The sequence below is a fragment of the Eretmochelys imbricata genome, chromosome 10 (assembly GCF_965152235.1).
Source record: "Eretmochelys imbricata isolate rEreImb1 chromosome 10, rEreImb1.hap1, whole genome shotgun sequence".
Taxonomy (NCBI): Eukaryota; Metazoa; Chordata; order Testudines; family Cheloniidae; genus Eretmochelys; species Eretmochelys imbricata.
In genome coordinates, this window is record NC_135581.1 from 70,147,870 (window position 1) to 70,168,102 (window position 20,233).

At 44.0% G+C, this 20,233-nt stretch overlaps 1 protein-coding gene across 3 annotated transcripts in view; it reads right to left on the reverse strand.

Annotated features, from left to right (window-relative positions):
- The window catches only part of ABHD2 (abhydrolase domain containing 2, acylglycerol lipase), an 88,395-nt gene extending 68,469 nt beyond the window's left edge, over nucleotides 1–19,926 (reverse strand). For 2 of the 3 annotated variants that reach the window (XM_077829004.1, XM_077829002.1), the window contains exons 1-3: nucleotides 19,822–19,926; nucleotides 8,633–8,725; nucleotides 5,345–5,545 (exon numbers count right to left, since the gene is read on the reverse strand). In XM_077829004.1, coding sequence (XP_077685130.1) covers nucleotides 5,345–5,538 — 194 coding nt within the window. In that variant the 5' untranslated portion in view covers nucleotides 5,539–5,545; nucleotides 8,633–8,725; nucleotides 19,822–19,926. Of the gene's footprint in view, nucleotides 1–5,344; nucleotides 5,546–8,632; nucleotides 8,726–17,684; nucleotides 17,816–19,821 lie in introns of all 3 variants that reach the window. The other variant, XM_077829003.1, reaches the window with a different exon arrangement.
- Between the last annotated feature and the right edge of the window lie 307 nt (nucleotides 19,927–20,233).

A 20,233-nucleotide genomic window follows, 5' to 3' on the forward strand; every position in this document is an offset into this window, starting at 1 on the left:
GGTTACAGCAAGTCTGCTACAGGGTCAAGACTAGAACCCAGCAGTCCTGTCTGCCAACTCCCATGTTGTAGCTAAGAGGCTACAGTTCCCATTCTTTCAGGGTGGGGCTGGAGAGAGAAGTGGTCCAAGTTTAGGATTTTGGGGCTTTCTCCCACGAAGACTGATCTTGGAAACTTTATAGTCACTACCACTTTGAGAATTCTTTCCCAGGTGTCTGGCTGGTGGGTCTTGCCCAAATGCTCAGGGTCTAACTGACTGCCATATTTGGAATCAGGAAGGAATTTTCCCTTGGGTCAAATTGACAGAGACCCAGGGCAGAGAAGAGTTTGCCTTCCTCTATAGCATGGCACACAGGTCACTTGCAGATTTAAACTTGTGTAAATGGTGGATTCTCTGTAACTTGAAGTCTTTAAATCATGATTTGAGGACTTCAGTAACTCAGCCAGAAGTTAGGTGTCTATTACAGGAGTGCGTATGTGAGGTTCTGTAACCACCAATGTGCAGGAGGTCAGACTAGATGATCATGATGGTTCCTTCTGACCTTAAAGTCTATAAGCTTGCTTCCTATTCACTACCTAGGTAGAGGAGAAGCTTAAAGATTATTCAGTCTCCCTGGAATGATTCAAAAAGTCCTGTCTTAAACCAAAAGGCTTCAGAGCCCTTAAATATTTAGCAACAGATTTCCTGCATCAGCTCAGCTGGCCTGTTGCATATCTGGAGTCTTAGCTATCGGATACAACAGCCAAAATGAAAGCTATTTGGGGAGCATCATACTTATATTAGCCTTCCTGTGAAAAAAGCCACTGCAGACAGTAAAAATCTAGTCTGTGGAAGCTGTCTACAGAGACAGGAAGCACTTGCATTGCAAAAGGGGTTTCCTCAGCTATGCTGCATCCTCAGTTTTTTGTTTTTTAAGTACAGTTTTATATAAACACAGTGTATTTCATAAGCTATATCCCCAAAAGCTTTAGCACTGGAGGCAAGGGAGAAGTGTTCCTAGCCAAACTGATGAAGTGGAGTATCACGGTAGACCTCTGGAGAACACAAGCTGCTGAATGAAAGTATGGTACCAAGCATATGGAAGATTGGAAAGTCAGTGCTAGATGACCATAGGGAGAGGGGAGTGGAGAGAAAAGGCCTGTGTTCTAAATCTCTCACAAATACACAGTGGATTATTTATTAGCATCCCGCTTTACCATCAGATTAGTTCACATGTCTCTGAGGCTGCCAAATTATAACTTCTCTTTTAAATTAATTTGTCAACTGTTTGTGTTAGGTAAAACACTAAGTGTTTCTATCTTTTCTTTGACCACTGTTGGAGAATGGAGGGAGGAGAAGAGCATAAGACAACTTGATATTTGCTCCTTTCAGGAGGAGGAAGCAGCCAAAAGGACAAAGTATGACAGTGCGAAATAGTATTCTGGTGCCAGGCAGCATGACTAGGATATAAAATTACTACATAGGCAAAGAATAAAAAAACCTAGGCTGTATTCCTGGGTGTGCTTTCAGCATGTATTAAAAGGCTTTTTACAGAGTCATTTTCCTAAACCTGGCAAAATGAAAAATGTTTGCAGTTTTAAATCCTTGATGAGAGGTCTTGGGAGGGAGGAGGGGAGGTCTGGGAAGGAAATAAATCTCCTGTGATTATCAATCTCAACTCCAAGAAACCAGAGAATGGATATACTGGCACAGCAAGAAAACCCACACTACCAAAAAACATAGCCCAGAAAAGGCACAACGAACACAAGATGTTGTTTAGGTGAGAGTGAGCCAACAGAACAAGTTATAGTTATAAAGGAAAAAGAGGGACAGCAGGTTGTTAACTTAACTGACCTGAACTTGTTTGGAAGCTGGTGACAAAAGACAGGTGCAAATTTTGGTCATCCCAGAGCACTGGAGGGAATGACAGTCACTGATCAGGATACAGGAGTCTCAAAGTAAGATACACTACTCCTTAAACTATAAGTGTTAAGAGCCTGCTGCTACCACAATATCGGTTACAAGGTATTTCCATTTGATGAACAAGACAGAGCCAGACAATGAAAACAGTGGAATGGTGGATAGGAGGGCCAATGGCGATTTTAGCAATGCACCACATCTAATTCTTTTCCATTGTCTGGGTCCGAAGAGAGTCCACAAGAGATTAGTGGAGAGCTTGTAGCTAACTGTTATTTGGGGATCCTGTTACAAGCACCACTGGCATCTACCAGTCTCAGGTATCTAACTGGCAACAGGCTCAGGCAGCTATACTATCTGAAGCTCCTCACTAATTCACTAAACACCAGCTGGACTACTGAAGGCAGGTACTAGGTTTACATCCCAGTTTGTGGTTCATAGAATAAGACTGTCAAGAAAAAAAAATAATAGAATCTAAGAGGAACACTACAGGATTACATTTAGTAAGGCACTGAACATGAGTAGCATGTCTGATGAAGACACTCTGGACTGAGGTTTCTATCAGAGTTGGACTAGCCACAGCCAAGTTTCTAAAATCAGATCCAGTAGCTTCATATATGAAGTGTACAGACGCTTTCTGTTGATGAGTGTAACTAAAGATTTTTAAAATATAAGTGCAGCTGAAGGCTGTGAAGCTGGGACTAAACCAAACCCTTAGAAATCACTTCAGGCATTTCCTACGGTTTTAAAAGAAAGCAACCAAGTTATTCTCTCATTTCTACCCACGTGCATTCCCTTTCCTGAAAGCTCCCTACTGCCAGTCGCTCACTCACTTTAATAATACCTGTTAACAGGACACTACTTTTCCAACATGTACACTGAATTTGAAGTTATGGATGTCTGGAAGCCAAAGGGTGATCTTCAGTTCACTACTATAGAGAAATAGCTGCACCAGTGGGGGATTTAACAGAAGGTGAGTACAGACACTAAAGGAGGAGAAATTGTGGCACTTACTTTGCATTCATGTTTGAAGAAAAAAAGAAAGCTGCATAATCAGCTTCCCTTACACTCTAAAACAGTTAGTATTTAATAAAGCCTTACAGGATACTACAATGGAGTATGAGCACAAGTAAGTTCCACGTAGTGTTGATTAATTACTCTTGTGAATGATTTGCATGCACATTAACAGAAATTTAAATATTTGTTTACTGTAAGTCTCTGGAAATGGAAGTTAAAATATATCCTTGTCTCTACGTATTTCATTATTAAAATTAAAAGATGTCAGAGATCCACACTACCCCTCCCAAAGGGAGAGTACCTCCTTTTAGACAATAGTTACATGCTGAAGAGAGCCCCACTCATCAATCCAGACTGACCGCTAAAGTTTTCAGATCAGAGCTTTGACACCGTGAGTTCTGTGAGAACGTGGATAGTAAACAGTGCAATAATGCACAAGCTGTTACGGTCATGTCAAGGCTCTGTGGAAAATTTACTCTTGTATTTCCCCCAGTTATTGCACAACAGAATCACAACCTTTAAGTGTTGCATTATCCGTGTTTTTGATGTTTATATTCTAGAGGTGCCTTAGAAAAGGGAGGATCTAGACTTTAACAAAGATAAAAATCAGAGACAGATGGGGAAGACCAATGACCCTTGCAACAGGCTGCGCTGAGTACATCCACCTGGACTTCATCTTCCTCTGGAACACTGAAGGCCCCAAGTCATGTGCCTTCAGAACTGCTGATCAGCATAATCCTGTGTTTGTGAGCAGAATCACTGGAGTAGAACCTCTAATCCAAGAGAGTGTTTGATCAAGTACAGTATGTTAATAATCCATTGTCCCCAATGAATATTTCTTGCAAATCTGGGAACAGATGGATGGTCTTGGGCTGCAGCGCTGGATTGGGATTCTGGAGATGAGAACTGAATCTACAGTTCTGCCACAGGTTTAGTGTATGAATTTGGGAAGTCACTTAGTTGGAGCCTCAGTTCCCAATCTGTAAAATGGATATAATGCTTTCTTCCTCCCAATCTTTATTCTGTCTCTTTAGACTGTAAGCTTTTAGGACTCAGGATATGTTCCGTTGTGTTTGCACAGCACCTAGCACAATGAAACCCCAATCTTGGTTGAGGCTTTTAGATCCTGTTGGAATACAAACAGTGTTCCTGCCAGCATAGAAGCAATTAGACTCTTTTCATTCCCAAATAAAAGTTCAGGTTAATTCAGTAATCCCTGAATTCTCACAGATTGAATCAGTCAATCAAGACAGTGTTTCAGAATAAGGACCTCAAGATATTTTCCTTTCCTTGTGTATAACCACTTAAGAAGCTTTAAACTGAAGTCAGTTTCCTTCCAAAGCCTCACACACAAGTTAACGTAGATTCTTCCTCAATGTAATAGGCCAGTATTAAGCATTTGATTTTACTTCTCTCTTCTTAAAAGTTACGTCGACTTTGCAGACCGCAGAGTAGGTAAAGTTTTGGCCTGATACCTTAAAGGGTCACTCCTTTCAGTTAACTAACTGATGCTAGTTTTACAAACCTCCCTCTCAAAGAAGAACTGGCAAGAACCAGCATGTCGTTGCTTTCTTATTTATTAGACTGCTATGAAAGAGATCTGTTTTGCTCAACATTTTGATTGTTTCACCCATCTTGAAATGACAACGGCAGGCACTCTGACAGGTGGATTGAAGAGCTCTTATACTGCAAGTTCTAGAAGTGTCAAAATGCTCTGAGTCATTGGAGTGTAGGAAGTTACAACAGATATCCCCTACACCTCCCACAGGAGGAAGCATGTTGTGCTGGGCCCCATTCTTCCATAGTGGGGAACACATCACAATGATGTAAGCCAAGACACGGACACTGACTGGGTCAGAAACTACTTTTCCATGCATTTGTACAGCACACAACGCAATGGGTGTGCCTATATTGCAGCTGGGAGTGAGCCTCACCGCCAGGTAGAAAGACTTGGGTTAGCGGAGCTCACACTAGCATGCTAAAAAGAACTGTGTGGACATTGTGGCACTGGCGGCCGCTCAGGCTACCTATCTGAACTTGAACCAGGCAGCGGGGTGGGCTTCAGCTTGGACGGCTACCTGGAGCCTCCACCGGTGCTGCTACATTGGCCCAGCTATTTTTAGTGGGCTAGCTCAAGCCCTACTAGCATAACTGTGTTTACCCGTGCTGAGGGGTTTGCTCCCAGACATGCCCAACGAGGCCTGGATCCTGGGCAATACTGTAACGATTATTTGGAGGGGCTTTTTTTATGCCAACAAAAATAGGTCCCTGCCTTAGTTCTGCAACTCAAAAGAATACCCTGCCATCTATTTATACCCAGGTTTATGGTGTTCTTGTACAACTGTATGCAGTGGGTTGAGAATAGCTAAGCTTGACTTCGCTTCACGGCATAAAACAGTTAATTAGTTGTAAGGCTGTATTTATCACTCACTCTTTGGTCAGAAGCGGGCAGGATTTGAGCAGGAAGCGCGACAGAGCAGTGTCCTGGTAAATGAGATCAGGAGGGGCAGTTGGGCTCTTTAGATTCAGGCACCGAACGATGACATAGAGAACAGCAGCGACTGCAGCCAGCTTCACCCCATCGAACACGGCTGGCAGCTCGGGGGTTTCCAGCATTGCATTCATTTCAAATCTAGAGACAAAGAAGAATAATCTTTTTGCAACGTATTGACACATTTACACAGCAACTCAAGCTGCAGTATGAAATACAGAATCCCGCTGATAGTGCTATAAGGAACGCTTCGCTGCACAAATAAATACTCCCATGACAGGGTCCACTCAAAACAAGCCACATCTGGAGTTGCCTTGCATTTTAAGACTCTCAAGTCATCTTGTGTGGGTCTGGTACAGACAGGGCGATCAGTTAGGGAGGGAGATTTATTCCTACTCAGTGTTGCATTACGATTTCTGTAACGTGGGTCTCTTAAGCATCAAACACTATCAAGATCCCGAAACCACTAGCTGACTGCAATGTCTCCAAAGAGTGCCCGGCACAACTGAAGCTGGGGGTGGTGCCATGCTTTGGGAAGAGATGAGAAACCAAGACATGCCCAATTTCTCCTCATAGTAGGATAAGCCATAATTCCACATGAAGTCCCTAGAACTGTCATACCACTGTATCACTCCACAACAGCCTGAAAGAGGCTAATGAGTCTGAGAAGGGGGAAGTTAACCAGGTAGGCCACAGTGGAGGGGAATTTGATGGACTAAAAAAAAAAATCCCCTGAATGAGGACAGAGCCCATCTGTAAAGGAACAGGAGGGGCTATGATAGAAACCAGGAAGCTGGCAACAGAAAGAGGCTGCAGGGAAGCTGTCTGCAGTCACTCCCTGGGGGAAGGGCGGTGTGTCTGAGCCTACAGAGTTTTAATCTGCAGCAAGAATGGCAGAAGCTCCCTAAAAGTGGGAAGACCCCCCCCCATGCCACCCCTTCCCCCAAGGCCCCTTCTCTGCTCGCTCTATTCCACCCTCTCCTCCACCACCCCTTATGGCTGGTAAAAAGTGTGAGGGCATAGCCCTCCCACTTTTAAAAGTGATGGGACCATGGTCCTCTGACCCCCTTTGTTCCGGCACCCCTGATCTGCAGTCACTCCTTGGGAGGATAGAGTTTGGGCTGACAAACCCAGAGGGAAACCAGAAGGTGTAGGAAAGGCTCAGGAAAAGGCAGCAAGGTTTAGGATGGTGCAGATCTTGGCTGCTGATTAGAGGGTCCCTGAGCTGGAACCAGGAGTAGAAGGAAGGCCTGGGTTTGCCTACCAGTCACTGGGGAAGTGGTACCAGCTGGGCAGCGAATGAGAAGACTGCCTGGGACCCTTACTATGGAAAGACTGATATCCCAGAAGGGAAAAAACGCACAGTGACCTGGTCGGAGGACCAAGCCACAAACACGCAGCACCCAAGTCAGAGAGCGTGAGAGAGAGCGAGCAGCAGGGCATGTAGCAAACTGCAGAAAGGAGTGTTGGACCAGAGTGGAGCTAATCCCCAGACACGGCCAGAAGGATGCGCCCTAGAAGCGAGTGGACTCAGGGACAGTCTAAATCCTTCAGATTGCTTGAAGATAAGGACACCGGAATGTGTGTTTGGTAACGGGATACCTATTCTTTAGAAATACTGAACCCCCCCCCGGAGGAGCAGTGTGGGTCAGTGGATTTAGAGACAAGTTTGACATGATGACGCTACCATGAAATAGCGTCAAAGTGAACTCCTCACACTGAACTACATGATAGGTTAAAGTAAACAATCATGTTATCTGAATCCTCCTTATCATTAAGGCTATATTTTAGTCACGGGTATTTTTAGTAGAATTTATGGACAGGTCATGGGCAGTAAACAAAAATTCAAAGCCTATGACCTGTCCATGGAATTTACTGTAAATCCCTGACTAAATCTTGAGTGCTCGGGAGGTGTGGTGGGGGTGGGAAGAGGCGTGGCCAGAGGGCTCCGTGTGCTGCCTTCATCCCAAGCGCCGACTCCGCAGCTCCCACTGGCCAGAAACCATGGCCAATGGGAGATGCGGGGATGGGGCCTGTGGGCAAAGGCAGCATGGGGAGCTGCCTGGCCATGCCTACACCTATGAGCTGAGGGACATGTTGCCGCCTCTGGGGAGCTCCCCCTCGAGGTAAGCACCGCCCAGAGCCCTCACCCCCCTCCTGTGCCCCAACCCCTTTGCCTAGCTCTGAGCCCCCACCCACACCCAAACTCCTGCTGCTCTGGGAGTTGGGGGGGAAAGGGAGGTGTGGTGGCCCAAGACTGCCCCAGCAGCAGCCATTGGAGAAGTCACAGAGGTCCTGGAAAGTCACAGAATCCATGACTTCCGAGACCTCTGAGACAAACTCACAGCCTAACTTATTGTTGCCCAGGAACACAAGGATTGCCAGAATGGATCAGACCAGAGTTCCATCAAATCCAGTAACCTGACAGTGGATAATCAATCATAGAATATCAGGGTTGGAAGGGACCTCAAGAGGTCATCTAGTCCAACCCCCTGCTCAAAGCAGGGCCAATCCCCAACTTTTGCCCCAGATCCCTAAATGGCCCCCTCAAGGACTGAACTCACAACCCTGGGTTTAGCAGGCCAAAGCTCAAACCACTGAGCTAGCCAACACCACAGGCTTTGGAGGAGATGCCAGAAACCATGCAGTGGGCAGATATGGGATAATCTGCCCCTCATAGTATCAAATATCCTATCTGGGTATCAAACGCCAACTGAGTTTGTTATTTTTCCACTTAGGCTTACTGTAGTTCTGCAACCAAGAGACAAGATTGGGATTAAAAACCCAAGCCCTACACAAACTCCTTAGAGACAAGATTATGCAAAGAAACACATGGACCTCTCACACTTATAGAGTCATAGATATTAAGGTCAGAAGGGACCATTATGACCTAGTCTGACCTCCTGCACAATGCAGGCCACAGAATCTCACCCACCCACTCCTGCAATAAACCTCTCACCTTCATCCCTCTGTATATGACAAACTATGAGAGTCTTCAACTTTGGCCTAGCCTCTGCTCCAGAAGCAGACATGCAACAGTCAGCCTCTATGTACAAATCACAGAAATGCAGAACTAGAAGGGACCTTGATACTAGGTCTCCAGCTAGCTACTGTTCTGGTAAAGGAATCTATTTAAGCAGAGCCAGAGCTAAGCGGGCAATTTTTCCTTAGCCCTTCTCTCCCCATGCCAAATATTAATTCATGCAAATAAATGAGAGAAATATTTACCAGTGTTGCTTGGTCTTCAGAGCTAGAAGTATTCAGGCAGTCCTCAAAGGAGCAGAGTTTTACTGTTCAGACCGACGTTCTAGTAGAATTACCCTAAAATAAAACCACAAAGATCACATTACCACCACTTCCAGTAGAGAGATATGCAGCCTAACAGAAAGAACACAAATTACTGTGTAGAGGTCCCACTGCAGACAAGAATGTCTGCAAGGCAAAAAGATAATGGTAATTAACTTGTGTATGAAAGTCATGATGACACAGTGTACTCTTTGATACATCTGCTTCATGGAAGCCTTTTTTCAAACACAGATTACTCTAGTTGACCTACCCTGTGTAGCAATCCTTGAACTGCACAACGTAAGTATTTTCACTGCAAAAGACAGATCCCACTTTCATTGCAGCATCCTGTAAATTCACACATGCTGGAAGTGAGAAGCACCTCTCAAGTGCAAGGCTGACTTGTATTTGAAAAGACAGGACATGAGAAGTGGTACTGTGCAAGGATCATACACAGCTCCCAGGATTTCCTGCCATTGCAAGGGTCTACCAGGCCTCTTCTCAGCTTTCTGTAGACTGTACAGCACCAGCATTGTGGAATTGCTAAGCTGTCAAACTGAAAAAATTCTTTCCATTGCTTTAACACAGGCTTAGCCAAGAGAACTCTTACTTTAACAGATGGAAGCTCATTTACAAACTCTGTTTGGCTTCCACACTTTTGGTATCACAATTTACAGCATATCACTCTTCAGCAAGATTGTGACAGCAATCAGGAGGTCCAGACATGCCTATTTAATTAACACTAGTATACACGTGTGCCAACACTCATGGCAAAATCCAGTATGTCATGACACCGCATTAAGGCAAGTGAAAAGGATATAGCTTCAGAGGCCAGTCACTTATACTTCACGATTAGCTCTTCCGATCCCCTATATACACCAATCTGGAATCCAAGCTTCTGGAGAAGATAATCACACCTCTGTCTTCCACCCTCCACGACCCACTCAGCAGCTCTGCATGTATTATTTTAGAGAACACTCCATCAGCCAGGCTCTCCTGCACTGGGTCCAACCAATGATATTTAACTGTCTTTACAGGAAAGCTCTTAAATTTGTGTGCTCTCAAAGGAACTTCAGTGTACTTTTGACCAACTGTTGACAAGTTGGCATGTTAGAAGGCATAAGATGTCACTAGAACTATATTTACAGTGTAAGAAACAAGAGGGATGAAAGTAAGTCCAGGGAAGTTTAAGGTGGTGACATTTTTTAATGCTTTAACCCACATTTCCATTAAAACAAGGTTGCGGGGAGCCACATATCAAATGATTATGATGGTTTCTCCATCATTTGAGGTCTTCAAATAGACTAGATGTCTTTCTAAAAGATGTGCTGTAGCTCAACCAGCAATTATGGGCTTTATGCAGTAGTTAATGAATGAAATTCTATGGTCTGTATTATGCAGGTGGTCAGACTATATGCTCATAATAGACTATATGCTCATAATAGACTATATGGTCCCTTCTGGCCTTAAAAATAGTCTAGGAATTATGTGGACAGGATTGCGTCATCCTGACCATGTTTTCACAAAGTCAAATGTTATGCTAGCGCAGCAGTTAAGACTGTCTAAGTGCCTCCCTCTGACCTACGTACAGCAGTATGTCACACCAAGCTGAGTGTGACATACTGCTGTACATAGGTCAGAGGGAGGCACTATAAATGCTAGGGGGTTCTGTTAAGAAATAAGTCCACAAAAACCAAATATAGGACAGAAGTCTTTGAGACAATTTAGATGAGGATAAGCCATGCAAAAAGTAGCAGAAGTCAGTGAGAAAGAAAGAAACGGGCAGAAGTCAACAGGCCTCCCCACAGGAGGCACTGCTGAATTAGGACAGTTTTTGAAAACATGCCATTGAGAGTAAAACAAAGTGGAAGGTAATTGCACACTCTGCACTAAATATTGGAGGTTACAGCAGGAATACTAGTTTTTAAAAGTCTGTTTGCTTATGTTCAGGCATGCTCATGCATACAGAATTAACGTGTCAGGAGTAGATTTGGTTTGTGGCGGGGGGGGGGGGGGGAGAGCGGTGTTGGTAATGCATTAAATGGTGTCTTCTGCATACAAATACCTGTAATTTCCACAAGGGACAAATTCCGCTCTTACTGACAGGTTACCGTACATCTCAATAGCAAGCTGTACGAAGGATTGCATTAAATACAAGAAGAATAAAACTGTACATCTGTTTCTTGCAGACTCAGTAACATGTGGATGGCAAGCTATCCAACTGCTATTTCAAATTTTATGCAATTACATGAAACGTTTGCATCCACAATCAGCACAAATAAGAACTTTTTGTTCTGCCTTTTCCTCAGAGATTCAAGTCAATTGACAATGCCACAAAAAGGGTACCTGCCAAAAGCTGAAAGAACACCCTAAGGAACTTCTGATCATTTGGCAGGAAGTCCTAAGAAGCATGTTCTCAGACAAACCCTGCACTCAGGGTCCCCTTATTTAGCACCTGTGAAGATAATCTAATCCTCTTGGAAATGAGACCACTCAGAGCACATTAAGCAACTGTTAATGTGCGTCAGCAGGGTCCCCACAGACAGACAGTGGCAGGCTACTGCTGGACAGATTCAAATCCCAGCTTGCAGTGAATTAACTGCTTGTACAGACAAGCTCTACGAGGGCAAACTGAACAAATCAAAGTTGCAGCACACAGTTCAGTGCTGAAAGACCACTCATAGCTTGTGCCAAAATCAAGGCTCAAGGGAGGGATTTGCTTGGTCAGTCAGTCAGCCTTCAGAACAGAGGATCTGGCTCATATCACGTTCTGACAGAAACTTCCTGGCTAGTGCCTTTGGTGGATTTTGAATTCTTCATTACATAGCACACAAGCCAGATATTTAAAGTGTAGAGGTGCTGTAAGGTTCTGGGAGAGTGTTTACATTGCACAAGGCACCATCTAGCTGGGGCCAGATGGACAGGGGTGTTCAGTAAGTCATCTGATTTTATGGAGAGCAGCTGGCATCCAAAAGACCGACTCTTGGAGCTAAGCACTTTGAAGAGATTTGCCCATACACTTAAGCGTTCTAAGCAAATTTACTTTTGAAAACTTTGCTTGGATAATTCTGTAAGTAGGGACTCTCTTTTGGCCTTGCTAACAGAGACCCTTTAAATCTAGTTTGCAGCCAGAGCCTCTTGAATCTTTCTTCCCTTCTCCCAAAAGAAACTGCTTTGATTCTCCTTAGCAGCATGTTTCAACAGAACCATTTTAGATATAACACATCACAGGTAGCTCTTGCATTTTGTCTTCCTTGTTCCAAATCTGGAGTTTTCACAACCCATTTGACAGATTCTCTATAATATTAACTGCTGCTCCAATTAACTTTCCACAAAGGAACCTCGCAGATTCCTGCTTGTCAAAAAGAAATATGGCAATTTCAGTACATTTAACCACAGGGTGTACAGATCAAATGTACACGGATATAAAACCGTTAGGGCTCTGCTATTGCCTTGATAAGGTGCATCCAACTGACTCTTTATCTTACAAAGCAAAGAAACTCGCCTGTACTCAAGCACATTCCCAGCCTTCCCTATGTTTGCTCCCACAGTTCAAAATACAAACATGCTTATGAAATAGCAGGGAACCAGACAAACCAAGCTAGTGCCTATAAGCAGACTGCATTCAGAAATACATTCATTCTTTCTTGAGAATACCCTTTATCAAGGCTCGGTATAGAACCATCATAATGCATTTTGCCGCATTAGGGTGTATCAGCCTGACCACATCACAGAATACGGAGAGCTATCTTATCTAAAACTATGATTAGGTTTGGAAACAAGATCTATGATGTGCAGGTGATATGTCACATGGGAGATGTTGCTGAAGTCCTTTATGCATGGATCAGAAGATATGAGTCTGTTACTCTGCTTCAAGGTAATAGCAGGTTGTTTGATTCATCAGATTAAAGCAGAACCAAGGCCCCTGCCCCATTTAATTGGCAACACTGAAATAAGTAGAGAATCCCTTATGTGCTGGAACCCCAAAGAATGAACCAATATTTGTCCTTGTTTTGTAGGGTAACTGCAACATAGATACTTCGTGAGTTATGATAGATAACTTGCCTAAACAGAAAACAAAACAAACAAAAAACCCAGGCAACCTTATAGGTCTCCAAATAATTTATGTGGATAAAGTACTGACCAATCCTTCCTCCAACAGGTGTGTAATACTGTGTAGCAAGTTATTTATCTAACATGCTACCCACTGGAGAGAGAGTTACACTAAGCACAAGGGAAATACACAAATCTCAGAGCACCTTACAACAGCACTCCATTACTGCACAGTCAGTCTCTTCAGTGCAATGCTACTTCATTAAAGACCTGGGCAGGATGCTGCTGGCATCAAGTCACGGCTACACGAAGCAACACGGAAGTTATAATCTGATCTTTTAGGCCTATTAAACAGGACCTGTGTAACTATCTAGGAGGCCTGTTAGGTTCCCTCACAGTATTTTTAAAAAAGCACAGTCATACTGTCCAAGCCTTATGTATATTGAGCCCTTTCCCTGGTAGGGAGCCTGAGGATTCCCTTCTCTGCACTGTCAAAGTCCCCACATCAGAACTGTTTTCAGCCAAGAAGACAGGAAACAGAGCATATTGCAGATGCTCTTTGGTCAGCTGTAGGAGTTGCTGCTGAGTGATAAGATACACTTCATCCCACCCAGGGCTGAGCACTCACCAGAGCTTCCTCTGCAAAGTAAACAAAAGACAAAGTCCAAAAGCACTATGCAAACTGACCAGCCTCAAAATATATTTAGAGAAAAATACCTACACAGTCAACATTAGAGTGAACAGTATCTCCCTGTGAAGCCCCACGGGGTTATCTGTGCAGTCTCCCAGCACTTGCAGGAAATGTTCAAGCAGCAATAGTGCTCAGAGAATTCCATTTTCTGGGACCATGCATGAGAAGAGGAATCTTGCAGAGAGCCCTTCACACAAAGCATGTTTGCAGCCAATGAAAACTAGTAGCACGAGTCTAGGGGGGCTCTTTAATTTTAAGTTTTACATTCATAAATTCAAAAACTAAAAGCAAGGCAACATCATTTCAAGACTGAGAGGAGCAGAAGTACAAGGACCACTTTAAAGAAGCCCAACACATAGTCAGCTAGTTAAGAACAGTACACAGAATGCTTCTGGCACATGCAATTCTTAGCTTCTGGTGAGGACTGACCAGGAATGCAAGATATGTAAAGCCTTCAACTCAGTCGAGAGCTCCATCCATTGATCTTTGGGTTTCTAGAAAATGTCACCCTCCACACCCTCTCATTCCCCCCCCCAAAAATCTTTGCAAAGGCACAAAGGGCAGTGAGATGCCAAACTCCCAGTGAAACTCAGTGAGTACTGTAACCTGGAAAGGTTCTTAGGTGCCTATTTTCCTCCCCAAAATTAGTTCACTTTAATACTTTTAACTTAGTTCTGCCTAACTAATCATGCATATTTCTCACAGTATATGCACTTCAGATATTAATGCATGTCTGAACAGCAACTAGAAAAATGGGATTCTCACTAGGATTACCAGGTCATACCACAATACAAATTTAATAAGTCTAAACTCTGCATTTCTAGTTCATTAAAATGGCTTTCCTTGCCAGGCAGAACCTGAAACCCTGTCCCTACTACGTATGAATCAAAGGATAAATATCACTGCCACATCCCATGACCCAACCAATTCTTGCCACAATTTGCCTACAGAAGGGCACATTCATACCATATTGCCAGGGGACCCCAGACTCCAGCCAGGTCAGAGGCATCAGCTGGTACTATACAACATGTGAGGTTTAGCACACATCCAGTATGTAGCTTATGATTGTAGATTAAGTATACATTAGAATTAAATAGTTTGCACTGTCAGTGTACTGGTGTGCATTACATTTAGTTATTTTGACACACATAATGCCTTCCATAGACATTATATGGTGCAAGCTCAACCCCCAAATTAGTTTTTTTAAGGCAGAGTTTTGTCACAATTCTAAGAATGTTTCCATGTTTATTTTTACTTCCAGTACACACAAATGTGTTTGGAATTTATTCCCGTGGAAAGATTGCATCTGAATCTGCTGTACTGAGCTAATGCTTTAGAAGCAGAAAGTGAAATCAACTAGATTCCAGCTATTAAAGATTATTGGGATTTTTTGAGCAGACAACCTGAAACTGTAAAAAGCAAACAACTGAAATTGCGATACATTGGTTAGATTTAATTTTCCTCAGTCTTACAAATCTGAAAGATGTAAAAACACCTTATTTAAGTGACAACAAAAGCTCTTTTAAAGAGGCATTATTGAAGAGTCTAGCATTCCTGAGAGCTCAATCTAAAGTGACAAAGAATGCCAATGCCCTGGACAGATCTCCCCGTGATTCCACTTCCGACTACCTATTTTCATGCTGTTTAACTGAAGTGATGCAGATGCTGAAACAGAAATATCTTAATGGTGTGATGCAACTTCAGTACCAGGCAGCTGTTCTACTGTTGCATGTATGCAATGACACAGGGGAAAAATACAGCCTTCTCTACCATAGGACATATTGGGTTTGTTTCCTACCACGGCTGCTAGCACTAGCAGCACTGAATTTATGTTAGCAATGGGAGTGCTACCCTGGAGCAAGTACCAGAATTGTAAGCACCATGTTGTACAGAAGTCCTTTGGGTAGTGTTAAATTGTGCTTAAAATGCTGCCAACTGCCTGCACCCCTCTTTCCATTAGCATTCCCATCATTGCTACCCCTGGAGATGTACCAGCGACAACGGTGGCTGCTTTTTTTTTTTAATAAAGCAAAGAGCTTAGTTTAAACGGCTGTTTCCCTCCTTGCATGTTGACATTGAAATCGGTTGTCTGGTACTGAAGTTCATCAACCCTTTTAAATACACGATTAACTTATCCATCAGATGAACCTTTAACCAGATTTGGCTTTTAAAGAAAGAGTGGGGAATGTTTGTTTGTGCAGATGATCAGATTTCAAACTTTTGGAGATATTAAAACAGTTAATGCATATTTTAGACTAACAGCAGCAGGTGAGGTTTATTTTAACTTTTATGACAGGTTTCAGAGTAACAGCCGTGTTAGTCTGTATTCGCAAAAAGAAAAGGAGTACTTGTCTCTAAGGTGCCACAAGTACTCCTTTTCTTTTAACTTTTATGTAATGCTGAATAATCTTTAGAACAAATCCAAAACAATAACTGAAAATAACTCTAAAACACTAACAGAACTTCAGAAAACCTTAATATTCCATACAACATATTGGCACATGAGCAGGTGAAACCACTAGACCTGCCACCTAAAGCAAAATTTGGTTAAAAGCTAGTTTGTGCCCAGGCTGAGACCTTGTATGTCAAGATATATCCTGGGTAAGTATTACTGGCAGTATTACTGGCCACTGAAAGTGTTTATTATAAAATCCTAATGCCACCACTAAAATTAATTGGCAATCTTTTGTAAACACAAAAGAGGAACAGAAAGGCCAAGGGAGTCATTACTGCAATTAGCAAACTTTTTACTTACAATTGTTAAATACAAAGCAGCCCAGGTAGCCAATGGATGCTACAAATCCCAATCCAGAGAGGAACTGATTTTGTACTTACTAATTTCTAACTGCTTTGTTCACAGCTGTCTCCACCGCACCTGAGGGCCAGACACCTAAACCCCATCTTTTCTACTTGGAACCAACTTGACTTGTACCTGCCAAGCAAATCCAGAGTGTTTTTCTGGTTATTCCTTCATCACTTCATCCACCTCAACGATTACCTCCACCCACAACAGTGTTGATATTTTAGATGGTGTGCCCTTCAGGATAGGGAAGCATCTTTGAGGGTGCGTCTTTACATGTCACACAAGTGTTTCTCGCACCTATGGATGCTTTATAGCAATGCTAACCTGATAGCATCTTGGATTAGCTCACTAAATAGGAAGCCCAGACCTGAAGAGAAAAAGAGGGTTAGAAAAAGTTCACTCAAAAGCCAAAGCTCCATCCAGAAGAAGCTGTGTTTTACAGTGGGGGATGGTGACAGAAGGGATATACAGCCACAGCCCTTCCTGTAAGAAGCTACTTCATGACCAGGGGAAACAGGGAGAGCTTATCCCTCTCCAGCACCAGTAAAGCCTGGGTCAACTTCCATCCCCCACTGAGACTCAGTCTACATGACAACTTATTTCAGCATAACTATGTCTCTCAGGGGTGTGGAAAATCCACATCTCCAAGCAACGTAGTTATACCGACCTACCCCCAGTGCAGTACCTTCTATACTGACAGGAGAGCTTCTCCCGTTAGCTATTGCCACTCAGAGAGGTGGAATACCTATGCTGACAGGAGTTAAGGTTTGGCAAAGGGAAAAAAAAAAAAAATATGGAGAGAAGGGGACCAAAAAAACCAAACAAACAAAAAACCGTGCAGAATGTAGGTCTAGCCAAAGTCCAGCTGTTAGAAGTGGCAACCAAATACAAAAGAAAGTAGGTCTAATAAAATGAGGAAGGGTACAGTGAGAATTCTAAAATGGCTGAGCTCCTTTTTACAGCCCATCTCAATGAAACTGAGTTACGACAATTAAGCAGTAACAGCTATTTAGCTTAATAAAACAGCTATTGTTAAAAAGGAATAAAATGAAAAACTGAACACTTTGTACCAGTCAGTTGATTCGATTAATAAGCCCGGCTCACAGGCATTTCTAGACCAGCAGTCGTGAGAGAAAGGAAGCATGGCAGTCATCTTTTATATATTTAAAAAAAAAAAAAAGAAAAAAAAAAAAGAAATAGCAATCCTGGTACTTACCATGACAATAGGACAACTATAACTTCAATCAAAACCAAAACAAGTAGTTATCTAGAGGTTAAAGAAACCGGGAACTATGTATGTATAGCTGTTGGTTTAATAAAGAACTAGTCACTACAGACAAGGAAGAGCTTTTAAAAAAATAAGTTACATCAGTTGATGAAAGAAATATAACAGTTGTAACACATGAACGGCAGTACAATATTTGACAGTGTAAAACATGAAATCTTACCTGGAAAACCCAAACTGACTCAGATAGAGCACTGTCTCTCAGACTGAGAACTGAGCAGACCGCAAGTGGTAGTCAAAGGACATCTAGAGTTGGTTACAGAATGCCAGAAATATGGCAGCGCTGGCCCAAGGCTATTAGAGAGACAAGGTTGGTGAGGTAATATCTTGTATTGGACCCCCCCCAAATTGACTGTGAAGTCCTTAAAAACATCATAATCTCTAAACTGCCAAGAAAATTGCTATATAGTCCCTGAAATCTAACCACTAGCTAGTGATCAAATCAGCAGAAAGAGAGGGTGCCATCGTAATCCTCAACTGTGGTGACTATGTGAATGAGACCAACTGACAACTCTGATACCACCTACAATAAAAACTTAAAGAAGAACCCCACACACACACCACAATTTACCCATGCCTACCACAACACGTGGTGTACCTCATTCAGTGCATAATCAAAGACATTACCTCACCCACCTTGCCTCAAAAATATATCAGGTGCTAGGAGTTGGCCAGGGAAGGAGGTAGCAGAGGGAAAGGTATCCAGTAGATAGAATAACAGACTGAAGTTAGACCTGAGTTTTAGTTCCCAGGTCTACCACCACCAACTTGCAACCCAAGTCATTTCACCTCTATGTCTCAGTTTCCAAGCTGTAAAATGCAGATAGCAAAACTACCCCAGCTTTGCAGAGCACTTTGAGATCCCTGGATGAGGAGGTGATCTAACAATGCCAAATATTATTGGGGACAGGAGGATGGGAGGGGTGCAGCATTTAATATTATGCACATTTTTATTTAGGATCTTTATTAAATGACATGGAAAGGCAGATTATGGCTTATTAAATTTGCTGATCCCAAATTAGAAGGGTACTTCAGACACCAGTGAGAACAAAGTAATAATACAAGGAAAACAAGAGATTAACGGAATAAGCAGGAAAATGGAAATACAACTTAGATAGCTATAATTTATAGACTAAGGCAAATAATCCTTTTTCTCTAATGGGAAGGTGACACTTGGAAAGTAGGAACAGCTGAAAGAGACTTAGGGGTGACAGTGGACACCAAACGAAACATGAGTTTGCAATGTGATATGGGTGCAATAGAGACTAATGCAATTTTGGACTGCACATACAGAGGCATCTGATCACCAAACTCGGAGGCAACTGTCCCTTTATATAGAACTGAAATAATTGCACCTGGTAGACTGCACAGACAGATGCTGATGAACAGAAGTAATAAAAGTGCTCATAAACTGGGGGGATTGAACTACAAAGAAAGAACTAAACAGCATAGCTAAATGGAAACAGGGGAAGGGAAGAGGGCAAGACATGAGAACAGGTTGCAAATATCCAGAGCGCGTAAAGCCTCAGGAAGGGTGAGAATTTTTTGTCGTGGGGATGGGGGAGGAAGAGCACGTTAAGAAAGGGAGAAAGCAGATAATGAATGCCAGAGAACATTCTGGAGGTCAGATGCACCCACATGAGGCATGGGCTCTGTAAAATACAGGTGAAAGCCTGTGACATTGGGGTAATTTTGAACAGGGCTGCACAGAGCACCAGTCAATGTGTGCAATGAGGGTACCCTTTCTCTGATGTGGGAGGCAAGGGCTTATCATCCATAGGGGAAGGAGAGGGCCAAACGGATGGGGGAAAAAGAAGATGGTCCTTGATTCCTGCCCAAGTCCCCCACCCCACAGATGGATGCAAGGAGGGATGAGAAAAACACCATATCCCTGCCTGGCTCCCCACCAGTAGACGGATGTGGAGTGGGGACCTCAGTCCCTGCGCAGCTCTCCCCCCGCCCCCCATCATGGGGGAGGGGGAATGACACTCGATCCATGCCCAGCTCTTCCCCCGCATCATGGAACCGGGGGAGGGGCTCGATCCCTGCCCGGCTCTTCCCCTCCCCCATGGATGCGGGGCCAGGGTGAGGGGGGCGGACACTGGATCCCTGCCCGGCTCTTCTCCCGCCCGTGGGTGTGGGGTGGGGGACACTCGGTCCCTGCCCGGCGCCCACTCCCCTCACGAGACGGCGGCGGGGGGGGGGGGGGCGGGAAGAAGGGAGAGCAACCGATCGCTACCCATCTCCCCGCCCTGCCCCCGGGCTGTTTGGGGTGGGGTCTCCGCCCCTGCCCGCCTCACCTGTAGGCCCAGCCCGGTCGCTGTTCTCGACTCTTCCGGCACCAGTTCCCATCGATCCGCAGCCGAGCCGGCCCTGCTACCAACTACCCCTTAGCAACCTCCCGTGCAATTCGATTGGGGACTGGCCACGCCACTCTCCCCTCAAAGCGGCTTGAGGTTGGCCAGTGGGCCGGCGTGGGGGTGGGAAAACGCTTGCACCCTATAGCTGCTCAGCTTGTGGCTCAGTAGCGCAGGATCCTTGGCTTCCATTGGCTTTCAGTACCTGTCAGTCAGGGGTGGGCGGTGACTGCCAGTGGCTTTATGACAGGGTGCGTGACGAGAGGGAGGGGCAGAGGCCAGGGGAGCTGGTCTCTTCTTGAGTCACTTGGCACGCCCTGCCTTTCCTGCGGGCGGGGCTGCCCCCTGCCAGGCC